General features: G+C 38.5%; 1 protein-coding gene across 2 annotated transcripts in view; it reads left to right on the plus strand.

Moving 5' to 3' along the window:
- Window positions 1-23,611, plus strand: part of sens-2 (zinc finger transcription factor senseless-2) — a 65,928-nt gene that overhangs the window by 16,896 nt on the left and 25,421 nt on the right. Inside the window, exons 2-4 of one of the 2 annotated variants that reach the window (XM_073080204.1) lie at window positions 4,795-4,923; window positions 18,756-19,401; window positions 19,884-20,065. In XM_073080204.1, the coding sequence (XP_072936305.1) occupies window positions 4,795-4,923; window positions 18,756-19,401; window positions 19,884-20,065 (957 nt within the window). The remainder of the gene's footprint in view (window positions 1-4,794; window positions 4,924-18,755; window positions 19,402-19,883; window positions 20,066-23,611) is intronic. The other variant, XM_073080205.1, reaches the window with a different exon arrangement.

Genomic DNA, 23,611 nt, shown 5'->3' on the forward strand with positions numbered 1-23,611 from the left:
TCAAATTTTAGGTTATATTTAGTTTAGATAATATGTATTCGATTTTTTTTATTATTGTACAAATAAATAAAGTTATTTGTCGAGTAAAAGCAAAACAAACAGTCTCGAATGGTAAAAACATTGCAATAGTCTAAACTCATTCGTACTTCAGTCGCCGCGGGAAGCCGGACATTGTCTATTGCGGAGGGCACAGGGCGCCCCGACCGGCGCCTCCTTGATCGACTGTCTTCATAAGACCTCATTATTTTATTGATCTTATTATTTCAATGTCGTTACGGTATTTGCTAACTCAGTTATAGTGTAGTGTGAAGTTATTTCAGTAAATGTGATAGTATCAATTAATGTTACGTATCAAAACGGAAATACCAGAAAATTCTACGCTACTAATGTTAATTACTACTTACAACTACAGTTGATTTAATGTTAGGTCATCAGGTCAATTAATAATTTTCTATGAGCGGAAATGACGTAAAATACCAACATACCCACCCATTATTATAAAAACCCAACTTCCTAAACACAATTAATTGAAAAAGGAAAACCATTAAGTAAAAATATGAATGTACAATTTTTGGTAATTTTTACGCAATTTATATTTGCTTCCAAAAACATTCCCTAAATAACGAGTTTTGATGCCTTTAATGAGAATAAGTAAGCTAAATGCTCGAGATTATGAGTATCAGATGATCGTCTGAACAGGAGACAACAGTTAAGCTTGAGAAATTTATGGCGGGATATGGACCCATTCTAAAGTCCTCTAGACCTCATTTCAATTTGGGCTCAGAGGATCCAGCACGCGACACTCGTAATACAGTGCAAGATATTGGATACGGCGACTTAACAATTTATTTCACACTTCCTATTTAAGATTATTGACAGACTTATTCGACTTACGAAAATTTATCGATTACATCAAAATATATTCCATTACTAAGCTGTTATAATGTATAGAGAAAATGACATATTTCACCGTTCGTTTACCGTTTTCTTACATTGGACTAAATGTATAAAACAAAACAAAATAAAGTTCTCTATACTGTCATTATTGATGATTAAAATATACCGCAACATAAACTTCATTGCTCTATTTCCGTACTTCACTGGGTTAACTATCATTGGTATCTAATAGCTTTCCATCAATCCGTATTATAACAGCGTGAACTTTACTTCCGGGCTCCCCTGTTAAGTGACTGGTCATCAACAGTGTACTAAGAGACTCATGATCAGCAGTGAAGCATACTGAGCAATAGCTATCGCCCACCGCCCTTACCTTGCACCACAAAGCAGCACAGGAAGCTATGATACAATTGGCGTTGTCAGCGACAAATTAGCGCTGCGCCCGCGCCCGGACGCCGGTCATTGATTCTTAAGCGTTGGCGCCATTCGGCCGAATGTTCCAACTTTTATCCATTGTCGTGACTCACGCACTTTTTTCATCCTCACTGACTCACAGATGCATTCAATTGAAAAGGTCGGTGTGTGAAGGCTTTTCTATAAATATGACTATTGTGATATTTAGATTCGTTGGTTCACTATTTCCTAGTTTTCTGTGAGCATTTTATATATATGTTTAAAAGCAGTTAAACGATGACGTGGTCTAATCTCTTCAGTTTGGATCTCAGGTGTAGTAAGATACGTTACTACTATGACCGAATTATCTTATTTTCAGTTGTTTATGACCAAACATCCATCCATCCATTCATCCATGACCATGTCTACTTACGATGAATGCGCAAAGAAATAGAATTAGTAAACATGCACATAGTCCAATTTGCTAATTCTATTTCATAGAAATCCTCTTTAGAGTGTCAGTCCTACAAATGAAAGTCATGTTGTGAATGCAATCATTGAATTTTACTTGTCCTAGATAAGACACAAATTATCTTAAGCGAAAGTGATAAGGTAGAAGTAAACTTAAATTTTGTCTCTGATGCATGAACCTTGATTAATTTATTAGTCACTTCACCTCTTAGAAACCCTGATGCACACGTAGTGGTTAGACTCTAAAATTGTTTCTCAATAAACAGTTATCAGTGAATAGGAGACCTAATCTAAATAATTATGATTTATTTAAATAGATGACAGTCGGTGATTCAAAGCACAAAGGTCAAGTGGAACTTCGCACCTTCGTTCCTACATCCTTAGTCATTCCCTTATTACGTGGTCGTATTACAACTTTGCTTGAGTTGAGATGACGATGATACGCTTTACTAATAGTTTCGTTAGTCAGCCTAGTTTTGTGAATTTTCAGTGTAATTCAATGCATCTGTTCATTGTCCAGCAGAGGAACAATAAAGGCTGAAGTGTTCATTGATTTAATTTGAATTATTTTTTTTCCATCAATATTTCATTATTTATTCATAATATCAATGTTTATTTATAAGATCTGTTTCCTTATAAAAATGAATGAAATTTTGAGGAGCAAGTATAGCCTATATACATTTTGGTTTAATTTTTGGGTTCATAAAATATTCCAACTTAATCCTTATATTACTTTGATTCAAGTCTTCAGAGTTCAGAGCTTCTACCAAATTTTGGACTCCATTTCTACTTTCACGACAAAAATTCAAAATAAGAAGCTCATAAGCATAAGACAAGTAAAGGTCACGGATCCCCATCCGAAGTACAAGTGGTCATTGAAGACAGGATAAGGACGATAAGAGGCAAGGACAATCAGTGCCGTCCGAAGGAAGAGAGCGATTCGGTGGCGCCACGGCGTCGTGACAACCGTAATGTGGATATATTAGATGCTTGTGCGGTGCTGACAATTGTTTAAAATGATTTTAGTAGGCCTTTGGCTGTGTGCTGAGATATAACTGGAGTTGGAATCGGATATCCAAATTGGTTACTCTCGCTTTGTTTGGTCGACAGGAGGTTTTACTAGGAACTATTAGATTAATTTAATATGGTCATGTCAGTAAAATATAGAATTTAGTTAATCACAATTTAAGAAATGTTATTTATTTTTTGTGAAACATCTCTGTTTCATTCATTTGTCAAAATAATGTTTTGATAATTTGTTACTTAACATCTTTTTGGTACTTATATATTTGTGAACGTTACATGCATTGTACATTGCCTACCTATAATCTTCTGAAACGAAGTTTTGGTTGTGTACTTAAAATACGTTAAATTAAACATCAAAGGACTTGCTTTGTAAAAAGTTTAACATCTTGGAAGGTGGTAGAACCCTTTGTGGTTCGACTCCGGCGGCACCACCGCCACACCTATTTCTACCTAATAACAGCAGTGTTAGGCGCTGCTGTGTTCCGTTTTGAAGAGTGTGGTAAGGCAGACAGACTTTTCCGAGGCGTTCCAGCTTAGTCCTCAGGGGTAGCGGCGCATCTGTGGTCGACCTTAGGTAGAAATATCTAATCCTGAAGAAATTATCCAATATCCATCAAATATGACACCCATCGAATGAAAAAGCCACGCAATTATAGAATTAAAAATGAAACACCAATACATTCCCCGCCGTTTCGCAACGGAACCATTTATCGTACAAATCTAATGACAAATTTCAATTTGTCTGACAGTACACTATCAAATAAACATGGTATTACACGCAATTATTTCTGATAAATGTAATTATACGGACATTATCTTGTATCGCATAGCAGTGATTACTCAAATTCGTTCGGATAAATGTACTTATCGAACAAAATTTTCACTAAAATCAATTTGGCTCGTGTACATTAATTGTTACTAGAATTTTATTTACACATCAAGCATCTATGGATCCTACAAGTACTATAACATCCATGGGTAAGAGTAATTTAATAATTAATTAATTAATATTTTATAAATGACGACCCGCGTGGCGGAGCGGTCACCACACACCATACAGTCTGACTCGCAGTGGGTCCCGGGTTCGATCCCCGGCTAGAAAGATATCTTAATGATGAATTTAGGTTACTGTTTCTCTCTCTGGATCTTTGTGTATTTGTGTGCGATACAGGGAATCCTCGTGTGGGGCTGTGAGTGTAAAAAGCGTTTTATTTATTTTATTTTATTATCTAATAGCAATCAAGTTATCATCAAAAATATAAATATTTTAATTAATTAAAAGGTTTAACTTACGATTTTGAAAGGGAACGAGACTCGGTGAAATACCTGTGGACCAATAGAATAAACCTGTGAGACAACCATTCAAACTTCATGAACTGTTTTACGTAGCACGGACGGACGGACTCCTCGTTCAAGAGGCCGAGTTTCTTCACCCGGCTATCACGGCTGCTTGATGCATTGTTACTAGCGTAACGGCAATGTATACCTACAGCGAACTAAAATTATGGTACTGTTGCCGAAAATGTGAGGTCCCCTTAGTTGTGTAGAATCAATTGTTTTCTTCATTATCTTTTTTATTGCACAAAACTGACTTACCACTAAAATATTTCCGGTACTTAAGAGATATGATAACAGAAGGGCACACCGAAATTAATTTACAACCGAATTTAATATAGGTAGGTACTTATTACTACATTTGAAGCCACAGATTATAAAAAAATAGATAAACAGACAACAAAGCAAACACGAACTTGAATAAGCTTCACAAAATATACAAAAAAATCTCATTTTTGCGAATATTTAAAAAAAAACAAATGTCACCGATTGTATACATCTTCTACAATTATTAGTTAAGGACCAGTATTTTATCATTGTGAAGTGTTTATTAGTAGTTTTTATTTTTTTCAAATCAATTTTTTTCCATTACAGATTTCCATAAGTAAGGAAATCACATTATCTGTCCATTTATTCCTTACGATTTTTCAGAATTATTTTGTTTGTTCCCAGGTGTAACAGCCAGCGAGGCACTCCGTAGTAGCCTCTGTCAGTCTCTATGGGGTGCGTCCACTGCTCGGTCTGAGCCACGGCTGGCATCTCCACCACCGACGCAGACACTCGACTCTTACCCTGTCCGAGGTAAGTAATAAAGCAGTGCCAAACATGCATATTCTTCCATACATTAATCTATTATCTTTCATCATTGTCTTTATACTACTGGACATAGGTCTACCTTAACAAGAGGATTTTGTCGTAGTCACTATTTATGTATATTGTATAGTGATGATCGCAGTAGGTAAATGAAGACATCTCAAGTAGAGATGTTAAAAAATAATCGATTTTTATTTTAATCGATTATTTTCTTATAATCGATTTTTACAGCAATATTAATCGCAATCGCAATAGCAATTTTTTATAAACCGATTATATAAATTACGCGCTTAAATCTATTTTTAGAAACAGTTCGTATCTATGCAACGGATGAAAAATTGCGAATTAAGTTCAGACGTAAAATTTGATTAAATTAAAACGGTGCCATGCCGGTGCCGATGTAATTTTTTTAATCGATTTATAAAAAAATGATTAATATTACTGTAAAAATCAATTATAAGAAAATAATAATCGTTTAAAATAAAAATCGATTATTTTTTTACATCTCTAGGCTCAAGACATCTAAGGAAGCGGTACCTGCTATTTAGACCATTATTTTTTTCTTATCTGATAGAAAACTATTTTATCTGATAACAATTAGTACTTACTACAAAATACTTGTAATCCTATAATGTAATTATATATTTCACCATCTTTTGTTGGATTTCAAAATAATAATTGAACCTTCTATAAACTTTCAGTAATAAAGTCTGACTTAGGCCAGCGCATTCACTCAATTTACGGTGCTATGTAAGTTTGTACTGGTTTCATTATCTGTATTCGTAATCACACCTGCGGCGTTTGTATTTGTATCAGTTTCGATGCCAACTTTGTATGTGTTAATACGATTAAATTACGAAGTACACATAGAAGTTCTTGAAAATGACTTGACTTGAAATACAAACATAGTTACATTTTTGATTATAATTTGTTTTTTGTCCGTTTGTTATCTAAGATACGTAAGGATTTCCTTCGGAATTCTAAATAACATAGGCAGTTTAACGACTAGAAAATAAATAGAATACATAAATTTCTCAAAGATTTATCAAGTGAATTTGAATTTTGAAGTCTAATACGAGTAGATATCATAGTACGATGATACTAAGATGTAAAGTTTTGGTTAAAAAGTGGCACCTTGTGAAACTTCTTCTAGACGTACGATCTGGCGATGTTTCAAAATTGTAGGACAAAAACAAATTCGTTACCTATGCCCTTAATGACTTATTTAAAACCCAAGCTTTCTCTATAACAACACACTATCGCGCAAATAAAACAGCCTATCCAGTGGGCGTTGTCGAACGCTGTAATGAAAACGAAAATCTCATAAACACCTACGTTCGCGTACAGTGCACGTAGCACAAAATTCCAATAACGGCGGGTTACCAAATCCCACGGCTACAGATTTCGGGTTGACATATCTTATCGCTCGACAGCGCCTATCGTTGGCGAAATTACGTTTGTTTTATGACTCTGATTTGTCGGCGAAGGCGACAAAGCGCTATCGCTTCATATCGACAGTTTAAACGCTCGCTCCGTGTTATGATGGCTGTAATTCATGTATCGAACACGAATTTTGTTATCGATAAGCGAGTACGGTTAGAATAACATGTTTTGCGTGAAATGGTTTTTCCTGTTTTAGGATACGTGAATAAAAATAGTAATTTAATATGTTCCTCTTACTAGAGTCAAAAGATTATAATAACCTGTTAAATATGAATGGCTAATCATAACTTAATTAAGGTGACTAGTATCAACAGATTTGAAAACCACCACCGCTGAGATTTGCAATGTTAATCTCAATTATACTAGTTTGTAGTTTGAAACACAGTAACTTAATGAAGCCTCTACCTCAACACTCCTTAACTTAAGTTAAGGAAGGTTGTGTTGAGGTTAACCTAAACATAGGACATTCGTATCTTTCTTTAATGGATCTTCTAAATTGTTTATCAAAAGGTACGTCAGAACGAATCCATTTTTCTTTTGCTAACCCTCCGACGCTTTCGTCTTGTGTCGTAAATCCGATTTGGACATGTGTACCCTGGAAAACAAACATTAGCTCGAGATAACGTTTTGTGTAATAACTGTTTGAAATGTATGGATTGTCTACCTTCGGGCAACTTCCAGGAATGTAATCCGGGACCAATGTATCAACAAATACTATCAAACTACATCTATCTATATTTTCGGATATTTGTTTTGATCTTGTTTTTGTCAGTAGATAGAGATCTACTTATTTATTAACAATAACAAAGAAGTCTGAAAACAATAGACGATTAAAATTTTCAATCCCTATTTGAGTTTTAACATTGTTTTCAAGTAGTGCAATAACAAAGTGTAACAATATCACGTACATGCAAGAATAATTTATCATCATCATTAAGTACAAAGTTCAAAGCGAAGAAATTACATTAATTGCCACCTCAAATACGTATACAAAGGCAACGTAACCGAGCACCCTCGAAACATGTCCAACAAACATTTGTTCCAAGCGAAGGTGACCACAATGCGCGATCAATCAAAGGGTACATTCGTGCATGGCAAGACTGTCAATATTTGCCAAGCGGCGGTCACGACACCACTGTTTACGCTATTATTCACGGCTCTATTTGACCAGGTCCGGCCAAGAGGGGCCAAGTCATATGCTTGTGTTTAAGCTTCGCGTGACTTACCACAGTGACAATTGAATTTTGCCGACCTTTGAATTTTTTATGATTTCGTGATTGTTCAGATAAGGATACTTTTTTAATTCTATGTTAGTGATTGGGTTGTTGATGTCTAATTTAAAATTTTCTATTGCCTCTTATTGTCTGGTATTCAACGTTGGTGATTAGTTTCTTGCTATCTAATTTCAATTTTTTGTTTTGTATTTGAATTTTTAGCGAGCAATTCCTAAGTAAGCTAATAAAAACCATATCGCGAAAAAAACGCCAGTCATCTTATGTGGCTAAAATGAGGCCAATTAAAATTAATCCAGAGAACAATTCTACCCAGACAGGATTTTATTTCAGACATAAATATAATTTTACAAATGAACAAAAAACTGCTTACATTTGGGTCTTTTACAAGCTCGTAAAGTCTTATTTATACAATTTTATTATAAATGAAACATTCTTGAATGCTTTATCACGGAGAGATCGAATCATATGAGACCTTAATCTGTGATATTGCATAAATAAAGAAAAAATATAAATATGAACTGATAGAAAATAAACAGATGCTCTTCATTTATTACGGCCACAGAAGTTGAACCATAAAACTAGGAAAGGTTATTTATGCAAAGATTATTTATGCGAATATCAAGAACCTGTGAATCGACTTCTCATGTGAAATTCGGGATCTCCAAAAAAAATTTGAATCTCACGTCTCAACTCATTAAAGAAACCTAGCAAACGGATTACAAATCTTGTCAACGGCTGGCAATCGTGAAGCCGAATTTAATCTCAAAGGCGCCGCGTGCGACATTTCGTCACTGTTTATAATCGCACAGTTAACTCGGAAACCAGGAAACGTTGTACTTCCAAACACAATCTTATTTCGTAGAACTAGAGGTTAATGATGCCGAAATGGTACTTCTTGATGAACAACCGTAAGTTGGTTAACAACAAACATAAGCATGCTATTGTTTCAGCAAATAATTCGTAGAATTTCGAGGAGAAATCGGGGCACACACAAAGGCGCCGCCCGAGATAATGTAGGATCCCCATGACCTCTGATTAGGTTAAAGTACGGTAACTAATTAAAAATTACTGCGTTCAAATTTGTAATCAGTACCGCTTCATTGATTATTTATTGGTTTGTTGTTAACGTTTATTATGAAATGATATAAAATGGAAGTGCATAGAGCAAACATACAATTTTTAAGGGTCATGTTATAAATAAAAATAAAGTAGTAAGCCAGTTTGCATCTGATGGTAAAATCTTAGGCTTGTGGTGCCATTACAGTTGAAGTATTGAAGGTATCACTGCCTTCAAAATCTGGCGAAATGAAAAAGTATTTAAAAGGAGATGTATTGGTTATGGCGTAGATTTATGATTCTCTAGATCATTTCAATAATAAACAAGAATAATATTTATCACGTTCACCATTCACTCACTTTGACGTGTAAATCCCAGTGATTGGTTTCATTGTCAAATTTTATCGAAAGAAAGTTAATACGTACTGTGACGTCATTTGACACCTGTAGTCGTATACATCACTTAGATTTGGATTTCCAAATTGGCACTGCGCAATCAATTTTCACTTTACAATCTCATTGTCACCTGTCAATCAAATCAGAGAAGGAATGCAGAAGAGAAAACTCTCATGTCGAGTGCATTATCAAGTATCAATGCGTTCCTTTCAAGATTTAAGGACCGACAAGATACGTTATCTTATACAAGTGACGTACTATAAGTGTCCGAAATCGAGCGTTAGGCGTGGTTACCCTAATCCCCCGATATCGTTGCCCTCAGATGTTGCCGCGTAAGCCCTGATTTATCATATTTATCTAAGAGAACGTACTGTCAATGTTAATGCACGCTTGAGACGGATGTAACGAAATGAGATTATGCTACGTAGGTCTAGATTTATTTAGTTCTGGAATCTACGTAACCGGTCGAAGCATTCACTTCCTTAACAGCAGTAGGGCTAATGTATTCTAGTTGGTTGAATGTTTCGGAGCGTTTCATTGTAGTTCTAACTGAGGTGGAACGCCTCCGTCGAACTATGTTGGGCAGTCTTGCTCCTATTTCCTCACGCCCTTGTAATTTCGAGATCGGAAGAGTGACAATTAAGGTGGACTGTTTGTTACTTCTATTGCTTGGAAAATAAACATTTTTCAATAACTTTGTTATTTATTTCTAGAATTTATCAATATTACTAATAAAAATTAAGTATTAGTATGATATTTATCTATTGGTAGGTTTTGTTTTTCTTTATACTATTACAAGTACTATTTCAAAATGTCACATACATTGCGAAAACTTTTCTATGCAGATATTGCAGACCATCTACATCATGTGCCGTTTTTGAAACTTCAAATCTTAACCCTCCAACGCGAACGGTACAAATATGCCCCACGCGTTATTAAAACTGAAATCAGTCACGCTCCCCATATATTCGGGTCATTATTTTACATTTTATTGGGACCTCTAATCCTGATTAACGATTGTATCGTGACTTCGCATCTTTACAACATCGTGTAATAATCTGGTGCTCTCATAATATCAATTGGTATTTAATTTTGTTCTACACTACATTCCTTTAAGTAATAATGTTTGAAATATAATGGTAGTCAGTAATATTGTTTTGAATAAATTATGTTTTTTATTTGTAGATAAATCTTATAATATGTTCCCCAATTATAAATATACTTTATGGCAATATTTTTATGTTTATTTGGGAAATAAAAAAGTCATGTTTTTATTGAAGGTTACGCTAGAATTGACACATTTCTGGCTATATATTCTATAGCAGGTTCACTATCGTTCGACTGATACCTACTTACGAATTAAAAAAATCGATATAACAGTTCACCACGCAGTTCAGGTAGGAGTTAGCTTAGTCTCTTTAAGTAATATTATGGAAAACTTACATATCCAAACCGACCTTAACAATTTTATAGAGTAGATAAAAGTTTGCTTGGTGGTAAGGTCTCTTCGTGGGATCTGCCTGGCTAGCTACCACCCTCAGGCCGGAGTCTACCGCTAATAACGACTCGTCGTGTTTCGGTAGTGCGCCTGGGAGCCAGTTCATCCCTTTATCCCCCCTTCCCATCCTCTTGTGGTGCTTCCGACGGCGTACCTCTCGGGTCCGGTAGGTCTCTTTAAGCGTCGTTGCTCCCGGGGGCGTGGTGTATTGGCGCGGGGGCCAGGGAGACCCGGTGAAACGGTTGTCCGCTGGCCGCCCGCCGGTTAGTTGGGGACCCGAACCCGGGTAACACCGTCAACCTCTGGCCCGGGAGGCTGTCCCGCCAACCGGCGAAAAATCCCGTGGCACGATTACCCTGCCGGAGTAAGAGACCGGAGTGGAGCCGGGTAGTCGTGCACGGGGGGGACCGGGGGCCCTTCCGTCCCCCGCGCCAGCATCCCACAGTACCTCTGTGAACACGCCGCTACGAGACCCGCACTTTGTCCCGTGAGGCGGCGACGGAGCACCGCAAATCCTTTCTAATTCCTACGCTCTTCAAAAACCACCATGAAACGGCAGCTAAAAAGGAAAAAGTTATGCACAGCGGCGACCTCCTCCACACTTACTGTGGACATGTGCAACATCAGGGGGCTCCATTCCAATCTGGATGCCGTCCATCACCACCTTGAGACGGCAAAGCCGGCTTTCCTCTTTTTGACGGAGACGCAGATATCGCCCTCGGGCGACACCTCGTATTTAGATTACCCCGGCTATAGTTTAGAACATGCCTTTAGGCGTCGAGCCGGGGTATGTGTGTATGTTCGGGGCGATATCTGCTGCCGCCGTCTCAGCTGCCTTGAAGACAAGGACCTATCTCTGTTGTGGGTGCGCGTAGATATTGGGGGGCAAACCCGCGTCTACGCGTGCCTATATAGGTCCTATAGCGGAGATGAAGAGACAACTCGATTATTCGAGCACGTCCAGTGGGCGACTGACAGAATGCTGCAGCAGTGTCCTTCGGCGGAGTTGGTGATTCTGGGTGACTTTAATGGCCACCACATTGAGTGGCTGGGCTCCCGAACCACTGACTTTGCCGGAAGAACTGCGTATGAGTTCTCCTTGGCATATGGGCTCTCCCAGGTCGTACCCGGTCATACTAGGGTACCTGATATAGAGACCCATACTGCGTCTTTGCTAGATCTTCTGCTGACCAACCGTCCCGAGGACTACCAAGTGATGGTCAAGGCTCCCCTTGGATCTTCTGACCATTGCTTGGTAAGTTCTTCTGTGCCCTTGTCGCGTCCCACGGGGGCTCGACCTCCGGGGAAGCGACAAGTTTGGCACTACAGGTCAGCAGATTGGGACGCGTTCCGGGAATTCCTGGCCTCGTACCCGTGGAGGCAGCTGTGCTTCGTCTCGGGTGATCCTAGCACGTGCGCTGACTCTGTAGCCGACGTAATACGGCAGGGTATGGAATGCTTCATTCCAAACTCTGTCGTGTCCGTCGGTGGACGGAGTCAGCCCTGGTTTGATGGGTCTTGCGCTAAGGCATCACGTCATAAGCAAGAGGCCTACCAAGCATGGGCGTCAGCGCACGCATGCAAGGATCCGAAGACCTCCGAGCTACGAACCGCCCTTAACGCTACCTCCCGATCAGCAAAGAAGCATATGGCCAAGGCGAAGTCTAGGCACGTTGGCAGAATTGGCGAGCGATTACTTGGTTACCCCTCCGGGAGTCGAGCCTTTTGGTCGCTAGCCAAAGCTGTTGAAGGTAATTTCTGTCGCTCCTCACTACCGCCCCTGCGAAAATCAGATGATTCTCTGGCCCATACGGCAAAGGGAAAAGCCGATCTTCTGGGCACTCTCTTTGCCTCAAACTCGACTCTCGATGACATGGGGGCCACACCGCCGACCATCCCGCGGTGTGAGAGTTCTATGCCTAATATACGCTTTACGCAGAAAGCTGTCAGGCGAGCTCTATTGTCCCTTGATGTCAAGAAGTCGAGTGGGCCGGATGAAATCCCCGCGGTGGTGCTGAAGACGTGCGCTCCCGAATTGACTCCCATCTTAACGCGCTTATTCTCGCTTTCCTATACCACAGGACAAGTACCGTCTTCGTGGAAGGTAGCCCTCGTTCACCCGATTCCCAAAAAGGGTGACCGCAGTGACCCGGCTAATTACAGGCCTATAGCGATCACCTCCCTGCTCTCAAAGGTTATGGAGCGTATTGTTAATACCCAGCTCCTGAGGTACCTCGAGGATCACCGGCTGATCAGCGATCACCAATACGGTTTCCGCAAGGGCCGTTCAGCTGGTGATCTTTTGGTGTATCTCGCACACCGATGGGCGCAAGCCATTGAGAGTAATGGTGAGGCTTTGGCAGTTAGCCTAGACATCGCTAAGGCCTTTGACCGGGTCTGGCACAGGGCCCTTCTCGCGAAGCTTCCATCTTACGGTCTTCCCGAGAGGCTGTGCACATGGGTAGCCAGTTTTCTGTCTGAGCGGCAAATCAAAGTCGTAGTAGACGGGTGCTGCTCAGACACGAAGCATGTTAACGCTGGCGTGCCCCAGGGCTCTGTCCTCTCTCCCACGCTATTCATTCTGCATATCAATGACATGTTGCAAAAAACTAGCAGCATTCATTGCTATGCAGATGATAGTACGGGAGATGCTGTGTATACAGGCCGTGCAAACACCTCTCGGACTCTCGTGGAGGAAAGCAGAATCCGACTTGTGTCTGAAATCGAAGACTCTCTGGAGCAGGTCTCGACATGGGGTCGACTTAACCTTGTTGAGTTTAACCCCACGAAGACACAAGTCTGCGCGTTTACCGCTAAAAAAACCCCATTCGTCATAGCGCCACGGTTCCAAGGTATTCCACTCACCATTGATAAAAGTGTGGGGATCCTGGGAGTTGACATATCGTGTGACGTGCAGTTCCGGGGTCATTTGGACGTTAAGGCCAAGTTGGCATCAAGAAAGCTGGGCGTCCTGAACAGAGCGAAGCAGTACTTCACTGCGGGGCAACTCCTTCTGTTGTATAAGGCTCAAGTGAGACCTCACATGGAGTACTGCTCCCATCTCTGGGCAGGGGCGCCCCAATACCAACTTAACCCACTTGACTCCGTGCAAAAACGCGCGATCCGAATCGTCAACGACCCCAGGACCTCCGATCGGTTAGAACCTTTAAGCTTGCGGAGGGACATAGGTTCCCTCTGTGTGTTCTACCGGCTTTACAATGGTGAGTGCTCCGAGGAACTATTTGACCTGATGCCTACGTCACCATTCCTCCATCGCACCACTCGCCGAAGGATGAAGTTCCATCCACACCAACTGGACCCGTGGCGGTCCTCCACAGTTCGGTTTGCACGGACATTCTTGCCACGAACGTGCAAGATGTGGAATGAACTTCCTCCTGAGGTATTCCCAGAGCGCTATGACATGGGGCTCTTCAAAAAAGGTGCAAAAAGAGCTCTCCTTCAAAGCCGGCGATGCATTGGCGACTCCTCTGGTGTTGCAAATGTTCATAGGCGACGTTGACTACTTTCCATCAGGTAGCACGTCTGCTTTATCGTTAGGCTCAAACATATAAAAAAAAAAAAAAAAAAAAAAAAAAGTAGATAAAAATCATAATCCCAAATCACCAAAATAACTGACGAAATTACAAAACGAACGCGTATAAATCAAATATTATCATTCGCTTTTAATGTCTTTTATCAGGAGTTATAATTTCATTAATCCTTTTTATCGGCAGGGATTATCCAAATCATGATCGTAAATGACGAAAATATGCCCGAAATGATATGTGCTGGCTCAAATGTGGCAGTAAACGTGTTGTTAGGATTTATTCGACACTTACAAATTCAATTTGGTGGTGCCATTTTTCCTTAAACGGGAGAAACGTTGTTATTAATGAATGAAACTAGTTTATATTATAAGTAGTTTCAGTTCGGCGCGTGTAAAAAATACATATTTTTAGTTTTATGCTCCATCCACATGCTTGGCATTTGCCGTAAATATTAAAACTCTACAGACACACAAACGTGTGGATACGCCGCAAGCGATTACAATTATGTAATTGCGTAACACACTTGTATTAATACACTTTGATTTGCAAAAAAAAACGATACTCCATTGGATTGGCTACAACCACTTGCAGACCTAGACAAGCCACGTCAAACTTTCTATGGGTACGGCTGAGAGTACTCTCAGGGTACGGACGCATCAATGCGTTTTCAGGAACCTTTTAATTGTTTTTAGTTAAATAACCATATATGGTTAAAAACGCTCCAAATTTACTAAAGAGGGAACAGACTTTTTTTATGTTTTAATGCCATAGTCCTAACCATAGTATCACAATAAAGTTAAACACAATGCTAAAATATAACGAAACTATTTTAGGTGTTTGTTTAATAAACACTTTTGTACTTAAAATTTTGAAGTTAAAAGTATAATCATTGTCAAAATACAAAACATTATTCTAATGGTAAAATTCATTTCCGAGAAATAAATTATGTATGAACAATGTACATAATACATTTTTCGTCATTCAAAACTAGATTAGCGGCAATGGTTTGTAAACTTGTAACTATCATGAAGCACAATAAAAAATCATTAAACATTATCGCAAACCTCGGGTCTAATCGCGCTGGATTTTTCACCACTAATCCATTTTACGAGGCATTAAAGTAATCAAAGTTATGTTGAAGGTCTAAGAAGGAGATTAGTATGAAATTATATCGATTACTTATCCAAATGTTGAGCCATTTATCTTTATGGCTTCGTTCGTGTTGTGACGTAACGAAAAAATATTTATTCACGTTTTATTGTTATGTAATCGTAAATAAAACAATAAATAAGCGACTTAATCTTTATTACAAAATACGCAGTAGACGAAAACGTGATGATAATTCTTAAAAACTTAAATGCATTTTGCTTCAATCATAGATAAGTGTAATATCTCACCGCCTTGTAATTGAAAGAAGCCATGGCTTAAGTGGCTGACAATTCTGACAGCTGTTTAATGGTTGTCATGGTGTAATTTACGCGGAATAATGCCGACATGCACAGTTAAGTGGTGCAAAAACACGAAATTGAAGAAAAAGTACGGAAAATATAGTTTCATTCGTAAATCATCTAAAAACTACATTTTTTTTATATTTTTCAAACACGAAAGTAGATGACAGTGACAATTTCAATTGTCAAAACTGGTTACATTTTCTTGTTAGGAGTGCGTAATCTTTACTAATCTATGGCTTCAATATGACATCCGTGTGAAAGTTATTTCACAATCATTGGTAATCACGAATTTATAACATGAAAAAGTATACTAGTAATTGTTTACATGATGCGAAAAAGTGTGCTATAATAATATAAATTATGTTTGAGTTATGTTATTTGATGCTATAGATTAAGAATATATATTTCTAGTAAATATTTATAATTAACAATCAAATAATGATTATTTATTACCTGCTCTTTACAACGTCTTAATAAATGCCAATGGCAATAGTATCATATTTCGGATTTCGACTCTACATTATCTTTATTCAACTTTGATTATCAATTTTTTCAAAGTACACTGAGGTGTTAAATGAGTTTGCTTAGAAATTTATCAATTAACCAATTTTATCGCCAATTTGTGATGATCTCATCTATGGTCTTTGGGATTTACATAAACTACGTTTCTTATATAATACTACCTCGCAACCCATTTCAGCCCAACCAGATTGGAAGCTCAGACAATAAGTACAAAACGCTCATAAATTTGCAACTACACTTACCCAAACGGTAATTGTGGGCACTGCACGGCAACCGGCGTATTTCTAATTTGTTAAAAGCACTCGGAAAAACAACAATCTGAATGCATTGGTGCAATTTGCCGCGCCTCTTATAATTAAAATTGCATTAGCACTGCAAATAGGCGGATAATGCCGCTAATGCGTCTGCTAGAAAAATGCAAACGTAATTGAGCTAAAGCCTAACTTGATAATGACTTGTTAGGCGAATGGTCGAAAAAAGCCTGAATATAGCGTGTAAACTCAAAAGGCATGTTATTAGGTTTATTAAAGCTAGCAGACACGCTGTTTTTTGTTTGTTCTTTTATTATATTAAATCTAACGATAAAGCAGACAGGATACTTGACGAAAAAAAAATTTCCACCAGAGGAATCACTAGTATTGCCGGCTCTATTGGAGAGCCTTTTGTCATACCTCTGTCAATTGCAATGATTAAAATAAAGTATCAAGATATTATTATATTTTTAATAAATACGATTAAAATATGTGGTTTTTACCGTATTACATAATATTCACCACTCAGTTTATCATGAAATCACTTTTTTCTTCAAATACTCTTTATATGCCACAAGGACTTTTAAAGTAATAAAAGGTCTAATAAATTAATGGAGCACTTTTAACAAGAGGTAGGCACTTAAATGCATATAACATGCATACTCGACGTAACTTTAGTAATTGAGGGCAAAGGGCGTAACTTGATAACGACTTGGTGGGCGAATGTTGGAAAAAAGACCTGAAAATATACAGGACTGTCATGTTTACGGACTAAAAATGGCAAACAAATGTGGTTAGGTTTACTTTTTAACATTATTAGGTTTTTTGAGGTATAATTTGATTGTTTTGTGGTGGATAGAGGATTATGCTTTGATGTTATAGAATGATGTCATATTATTTTGTTAGACAAATAATACCAAAGGATAATGATTTAAGCTCTTTAAAATTTTAATGTTGCGTCCATACGGAAATTCGGACATCTTAAATATAGAAAATATAGTTTTTTTTCTTATTAGAAATAGTTTGACTATGATCCAAATGTATCAAAATATTTTTATTGTATTCCAAAATGTAATTGAAGCATGGCCTGCGTAATCAAAACTGTAAATTACCGATATTATCTAATCACAAAACGGGCACAATGGGCACAATAATATCTGTCTTTATATTTCACCCCATTACCCTGAATAGAGTCCTATTGAAGGCCATGAATTCAAGCATACTGTCGGGGCGGAACAATGAATCTAAATAACCATTAATATGTAATAAATACTATGGGGTAATAAAACCGTGTAGGGAGCAAACAAACAAGTGCACAGTTCAACCCCAAAGCGCTGAGCGTTAGAGGTCCATGCGTGAAAATTTCGTAGGGGACAGAAACGAAGTCACTCCGACTTTTGCCGATAAAGCCCGATTGGTTCCGCTCCAAATGCCGACAGCTGCTGCATTTCAGATATAGGGGTCGCTCTTCATTAGTGTAACTTGTCTCGTCTCGAGATGGATGTTTGTTTTTGGACAGCGTGAGTTTTGTGCTGATGGTTTCTTGATGATCTATGAACTTTATTTATTAGGAGGGACGTGTGACGTGGCCGTTTTGTCATACTTAAACTTTGACACAGTGAATTAGAAGGTGTTGAAGATGTCACTTCTTCTAATATCAATCATAATTACAATAGTATACCTACTTGTGATACTATAACAATTTTTTGTGTACTTGTCTGTGTCTGTGATCTGAATCATTTCAATTCTTTTTCTTTTTGTTAATCATAGACTAAAATACCATGAATGAATGTATTCAAAAGTAATCTCGTTCTAGAACAAATAATAGCCTTTCCCATTCAAACCCCAGCGGGCAAATATTGTAACCTCGCAAAAGCAACAATACATCAAGGGCCGAACAAAACGAATTGAGTCGAGCGCAGTAGTTTCGTTTAGTCGCGCCCGCGGATTAGTGAATTGTAAAAAAGCCGGGGGTCGGTCGGACCCGACGTGTTAATTACTAGGGTTGGGCCGGAGGGTTAGAACAGATGAAAGTCAATTTGCTCCAGCGACATGATACGGCTCATTTCATCGGCGCGACAAGTGAGGCACCTGCGCTTTTTCTCTGCCCGGGGGCGTTTGAATGTCCTTTGTGCTTTCAACAAACAATCGCGAATTGCATTGCCCTTTTGTAAGGCCTATTTTAAAGTTTGTAAAGGACTATTCCTAGCTAAGCAAGTGTAACATTTGCTTATTGTCGCTTATTGCGGTAGAACTTGTTGTAATATAATAAACATTGTCGTATCCACAATCAACTTCACAAAGGTTTAAATTAGTAATTAACGGAAATAATAAATTTGACTTTAATAAGGTCATACTTATCAGCGCTGAATGAGTACCTAAAATTCCTTTACATGATCTAAATACGTGTTTTCTTTCAGATGAAATCAAGTTTGGCATCAACCGTTTGATGTCCGAAAGAACAGACGAAGAAGAAGAAGAACCCCACCAAAATGAGACAAGACACGAGGGAGTGTCTCCAACTTCTCGATGTGGAAGTCCATGTTGGGCACCATCGCCCCAATCACCGCGATCAGTCCGCTCCACATCTCCTGAACTTGAAGTGGACTCCCCACCGTCTTCTCCACGAAGACCTCCAGATACCTCGCCTCCATTAAAGCGATCGGAAGCCTTTTCCGTCAGCGCCCTCCTAAGACCAGACGCTCCAAGAGTGCAGCCACAAAGACCCTTCTTGTACCCACCGCTTCCATTCGCGGAGTTCCTGAGAGATGCTAGCAGCCTTGGCCTTCCAGGATGGGGCGGCTACAGTAACTTGTATCTTCACGCTGTCCAAGCTGCAGGTCCAGAGCTATTAAGATTGCGTGCAGCTGTGCTTGGTGCACCGAGTCCTCTATCCAGGCCGTTGCCTATAGGAGACGTGTACTCCTGCGTCAAGTGCGAGAAGATGTTCAGTACGCCTCATGGCTTGGAAGTGCATGCCAGACGATCTCATAACGGCAAGCGCCCGTTTGCTTGCGAACTGTGTAGCAAAACCTTTGGACATGAAATCAGCCTCAGTCAACACAGGTGAGTAACCAAAAATTTTTTTTCACAATTCTATGTTAGGTAAATTTTTCGTAAGGTAAGGTTTTTGTAAATAATTCCTGGAAATCCGATACAGTTTACCTACCCATGGATACTGTAGATCAACGCAATCAAGAGTAAAACTGTAATCAAACGAAATGTTATTTATATCCGTTTGGAATACTGTTTCCACCTATTGGAGCCGAAATTAAATGCTTCATGATTATTAACACTCTTTATCGCCATTCCCATTTAATGTTTTTTCGTAGTATATGAGTAGATACATTATCGCCCATTACGGAAATATTGACAAAATCCATCGAATATTCTAACGTTTTAAAAATCTTGTGATGTGCTTTACAACAGTCAAAGTGGAAAACTCCTATTTTTCTCAAAAAAATCATTGGCCGTGGAACAAAAGCAGATACAGATATATTGTTACATATTTATTTTTTACCCCCTTGTAATCCCAACCCTCCTTTCAGGGCGGTCCACAGCGTGGAGAAGGTCTTCGAGTGCAAGCAGTGCGGGAAGACCTTTAAGCGGTCCAGCACGCTCTCCACACACCTCCTCATCCACTCTGACACCAGGCCGTACCCTTGCCAGTACTGCGGGAAGAGGTTCCACCAGAAGTCTGATATGAAGAAGCATACTTACATCCACACTGGTAAGTACTTTTGAAATGCATTTTGGTTTACATGGACGTTTTAAAGCTATTTGAATTGTGACGTTTGCTTGTGGCGACCCAACAGCCACTAAATTGTATCTCATAACAGCAATAGTATGCGTCGGAAAGGTGTAAGAACAGCAGATATAATAGTCTAATGCGTTCAATCCTAGTCCTGATATTAATGAAAGGCAAAGTAAAGCACGTGTGATTGATTTCTGTTAGTATCAACGTTAGTAGAGTAGTACAAACGTGTTATACATAGTAAGCACTTAATTCATTTTATCTGAATTTCAAGTTATAAGTTAAATTGTAAGATTACTTAAGTAAGTTAAAAATAATCCTATAACAATTATTCCCTAAAATGATATTCAATAACTCATTATTGTATAATCAACAAAGTTGAACATTCGCAAACTCTCACCACAACAACAGCTTAATTGCGAAGATTCTGGAGATAGCTAGCCGCAGCGTCGGCTATAACTCAAAACAAACTGCTTTAGCCATTTAGGAGGCCACATAATTCAAAACCACTGTCAAAACATCTTAAATACAGCCACGGTAAGACACTTGCGCCAGTAGCAGCGAATAAGCGATAAGCGAACATTAACGATACTATTAACAATAGGTATATATTTCAAGGCTTTATTTCACAATAACAATAAACATATTATGACCAATATCTATTTAATATCTATATTGGTCATGATGATATTGGTGATCATGTTTTATCAGAGTATATCTATACTCTGATAAAACATGATCTTTGTATTTCCTGTTGTATACTTAGTGAGGTGTAGGATGTTAAAAAGGAAAAATATGTTAAGTAAGTAAATCTTAATTATACTCTAGGATTCTCTATTGGAGATCCTATTGAGTATAATTAATGAATTACTTTAAAACCAAAAAACGGACTGCTTAGAAATATAAGTTACTCCCATAATTTAAAAGAATCTAACGGCAAATCACAATATATTATGTTAAAACTCTGCAAGTCCACAAAATATGCTAGTAAGTGAGACATACATAGCCTGTAACATACATACAAACATTCGAAAAAAATTATGCATAAAAAAACTCGCTACTTACAAACTTACACTTGCTATACGCTATAGCTATTAGTTTTTCCTTACGCCTCAGACAGGTTTTCATTAAAACACTTATTAGTTTAACGCTTCGCTCGCTTCACGCCGCCACTCAGACAAGCGCTAAGAGGTCGTATAATTCAAAATGACTGTCAAAACATCTTGGGCCCCTCTCAGCGTAATTAATGCACATTAACACCTAAGACGGGGTAGGTGTTTCGTTAATGGGGCGGTTTGTGGCGCGTTATAACTTTATAAGGGCGGTTATGGTATTCATATGGATGTTAACGTTCTTTACTACTATAACTATACTAGACTAGACAGTTTTACACTTCTTGTAAGATTTAGTTTATTTTTGTTAATCCTACAAGTGATAGGGTTGTAATGTAAAAATGTGGTGTTGCTATACTGATCTGTCACGCAGACGTCCGGGTTTGATGCTCGGTCAGTCAAATGTTTAAGTTGTTTAGATTTATTTGCTGGGTCTGTGCGCGAAACATATATTTATCTTTATATGTATTCATGATACCCTGACACAGCGAATCGTAGGATAACGCTTCAATTGTAAAGTGGCTTTTAACTTAAAAAAATAAACGTGTCCTTTAAAACGTAGAAGACACAAACTTCAAAAGCACAAATAAAATAGACTCCCAACCTAAAGGCGCGTAATATAAATGAGAAAGGGTATAACACACCGACCGCAATCACAAGAGCGCTTAAGGGTTAACAGCGGCGGTCGGAAGGACCGACGAATCTTATCCGGCGAGTTAAGTGTTAGTGAGACTACAAGGCGACCGCACCATCTTATATTCATGAAGAACCCGTCTCTACCAATGTAGAGTATGTACACGGGGTTCTTTTATGCACTTGCTATATCTCTAAACGATATTTTTTATTTTCAAATATGGTACAACTCATTCGCGACTTGATCGGTCAATTGACCACCTGCCACTGTTCCGCCTTACCACAATGTAGCGCTACTGTACTTTGCTTTAAAAGGCGTAAAGCAGATTCTATTTTCGCTGTATTTTCGATTAAGCATATAACTCTGAAGGAACACATCGTGAGAAAATCTCCATATCTAAGATTTAAAAGGCTTGTAAACTACCAATTCGCATTTAGCATCGTATCTAGATTTTTAGATCCGCCGACTTTTTATCCGCCGGCGTAAAAGCTCAAACCTCAGGGATGGCACATCTGTGATCGACCTCAGTTAGGAATACTTAATCTTACCTGGGGTTCATTTCAGATGTCCACGGGCGGCAGTAGCCACTTACCATCAGGTGGAGTGCTCGTCTGCTACTCCTATTATAAAAAAATGAATCAATTTTCATAAAAAAAAAAAAACATTGTAAGTATACTCTTAACAGGAACAAGATAATTCCCAAAAGACAAAAGTCGATGCGAAACTTCAGACAATACGCTTCAGGTTAACCATTTACTTAAGGTGTCGAATGAATAATTTATTCAGACCCTTGTTCCGTTGATAATGACATCGGTTGATAGGGAGAGACTTATTGCCGGGAAGGTATAAACTTCGCCCGATAAATTGCTGTCAGCTATTAAATAACTTCGAAACCAATATTTTAGGGTAGTTGCTAAGGTTTTAGCACTATTTGGCTGTCAGCAATTTAGGTACTATGTAGCATCATTATCAATCTATTCCTGTTTAGAGCTAAAGTTAGTAAGATTTAAATAGAAAAGGAGCAAGCAGGTCACCTGATGGTATGTGGTCACTGTCACCTATGAGCATCTGTAACCAACTCCATATAGAACTGGCATTCTGCTTGAAACTGATCGCAATTGCTACTCTTAGGTACTAAGGATCTCGCCTCATATATAAGTCGGCCGGCATCTACTCTCTTCCACCAATAGACTGATAGTTTGAGAAAACAACTTCTATGTACGATGTAATATTATCTTGTTTGGATGATGATAGAAAATAAAATATGCTAAGTTATTTCACTAGACTTATTTCAAAATTTCCTTAACGTAAATAGCAAAATCCTCCAATTAATAAGCATGTTGGACGGTAATAAAAAATATGTTCAAGTTTTTTTAAATATAGCATTAGATAGGATTACACATTCCTACCTTACCACGCCCTTCAAACCAGAACACAGTAGCGTTTAACACTGCTGTTATGAGGCAGATATAGGTGTGGCGGTGACGCCGCCGAAGTCGAACAACAAAGGGTTCACCACCTCTCAACGATAAAGTGATAACTTATATTATATAAAACAAAAAATATTATAGTAACAACACCTACCTACTGGGCCATCAAAGAATCAAAACCGTTTACAAATATCCACAATACAAAATCTTTCTAGATAACAAGATATTTCAGGCTCCAAAAACCGTTCAACCTATCGGGATACCTACTAAACTCCCCAGTTCATTTAAAACGAGGGCGGGGGTTCTATCGTCCGTGATTCAGACGCATAGATTCGCCGTTTTCATT

This window comes from Epargyreus clarus, unplaced genomic scaffold (genome assembly GCF_041222505.1).
Source record: "Epargyreus clarus isolate Ecla_fem2 unplaced genomic scaffold, WU_Ecla_fem_2.2 ptg000015l, whole genome shotgun sequence".
NCBI classification, from domain to species: Eukaryota; Metazoa; Arthropoda; class Insecta; order Lepidoptera; family Hesperiidae; genus Epargyreus; species Epargyreus clarus.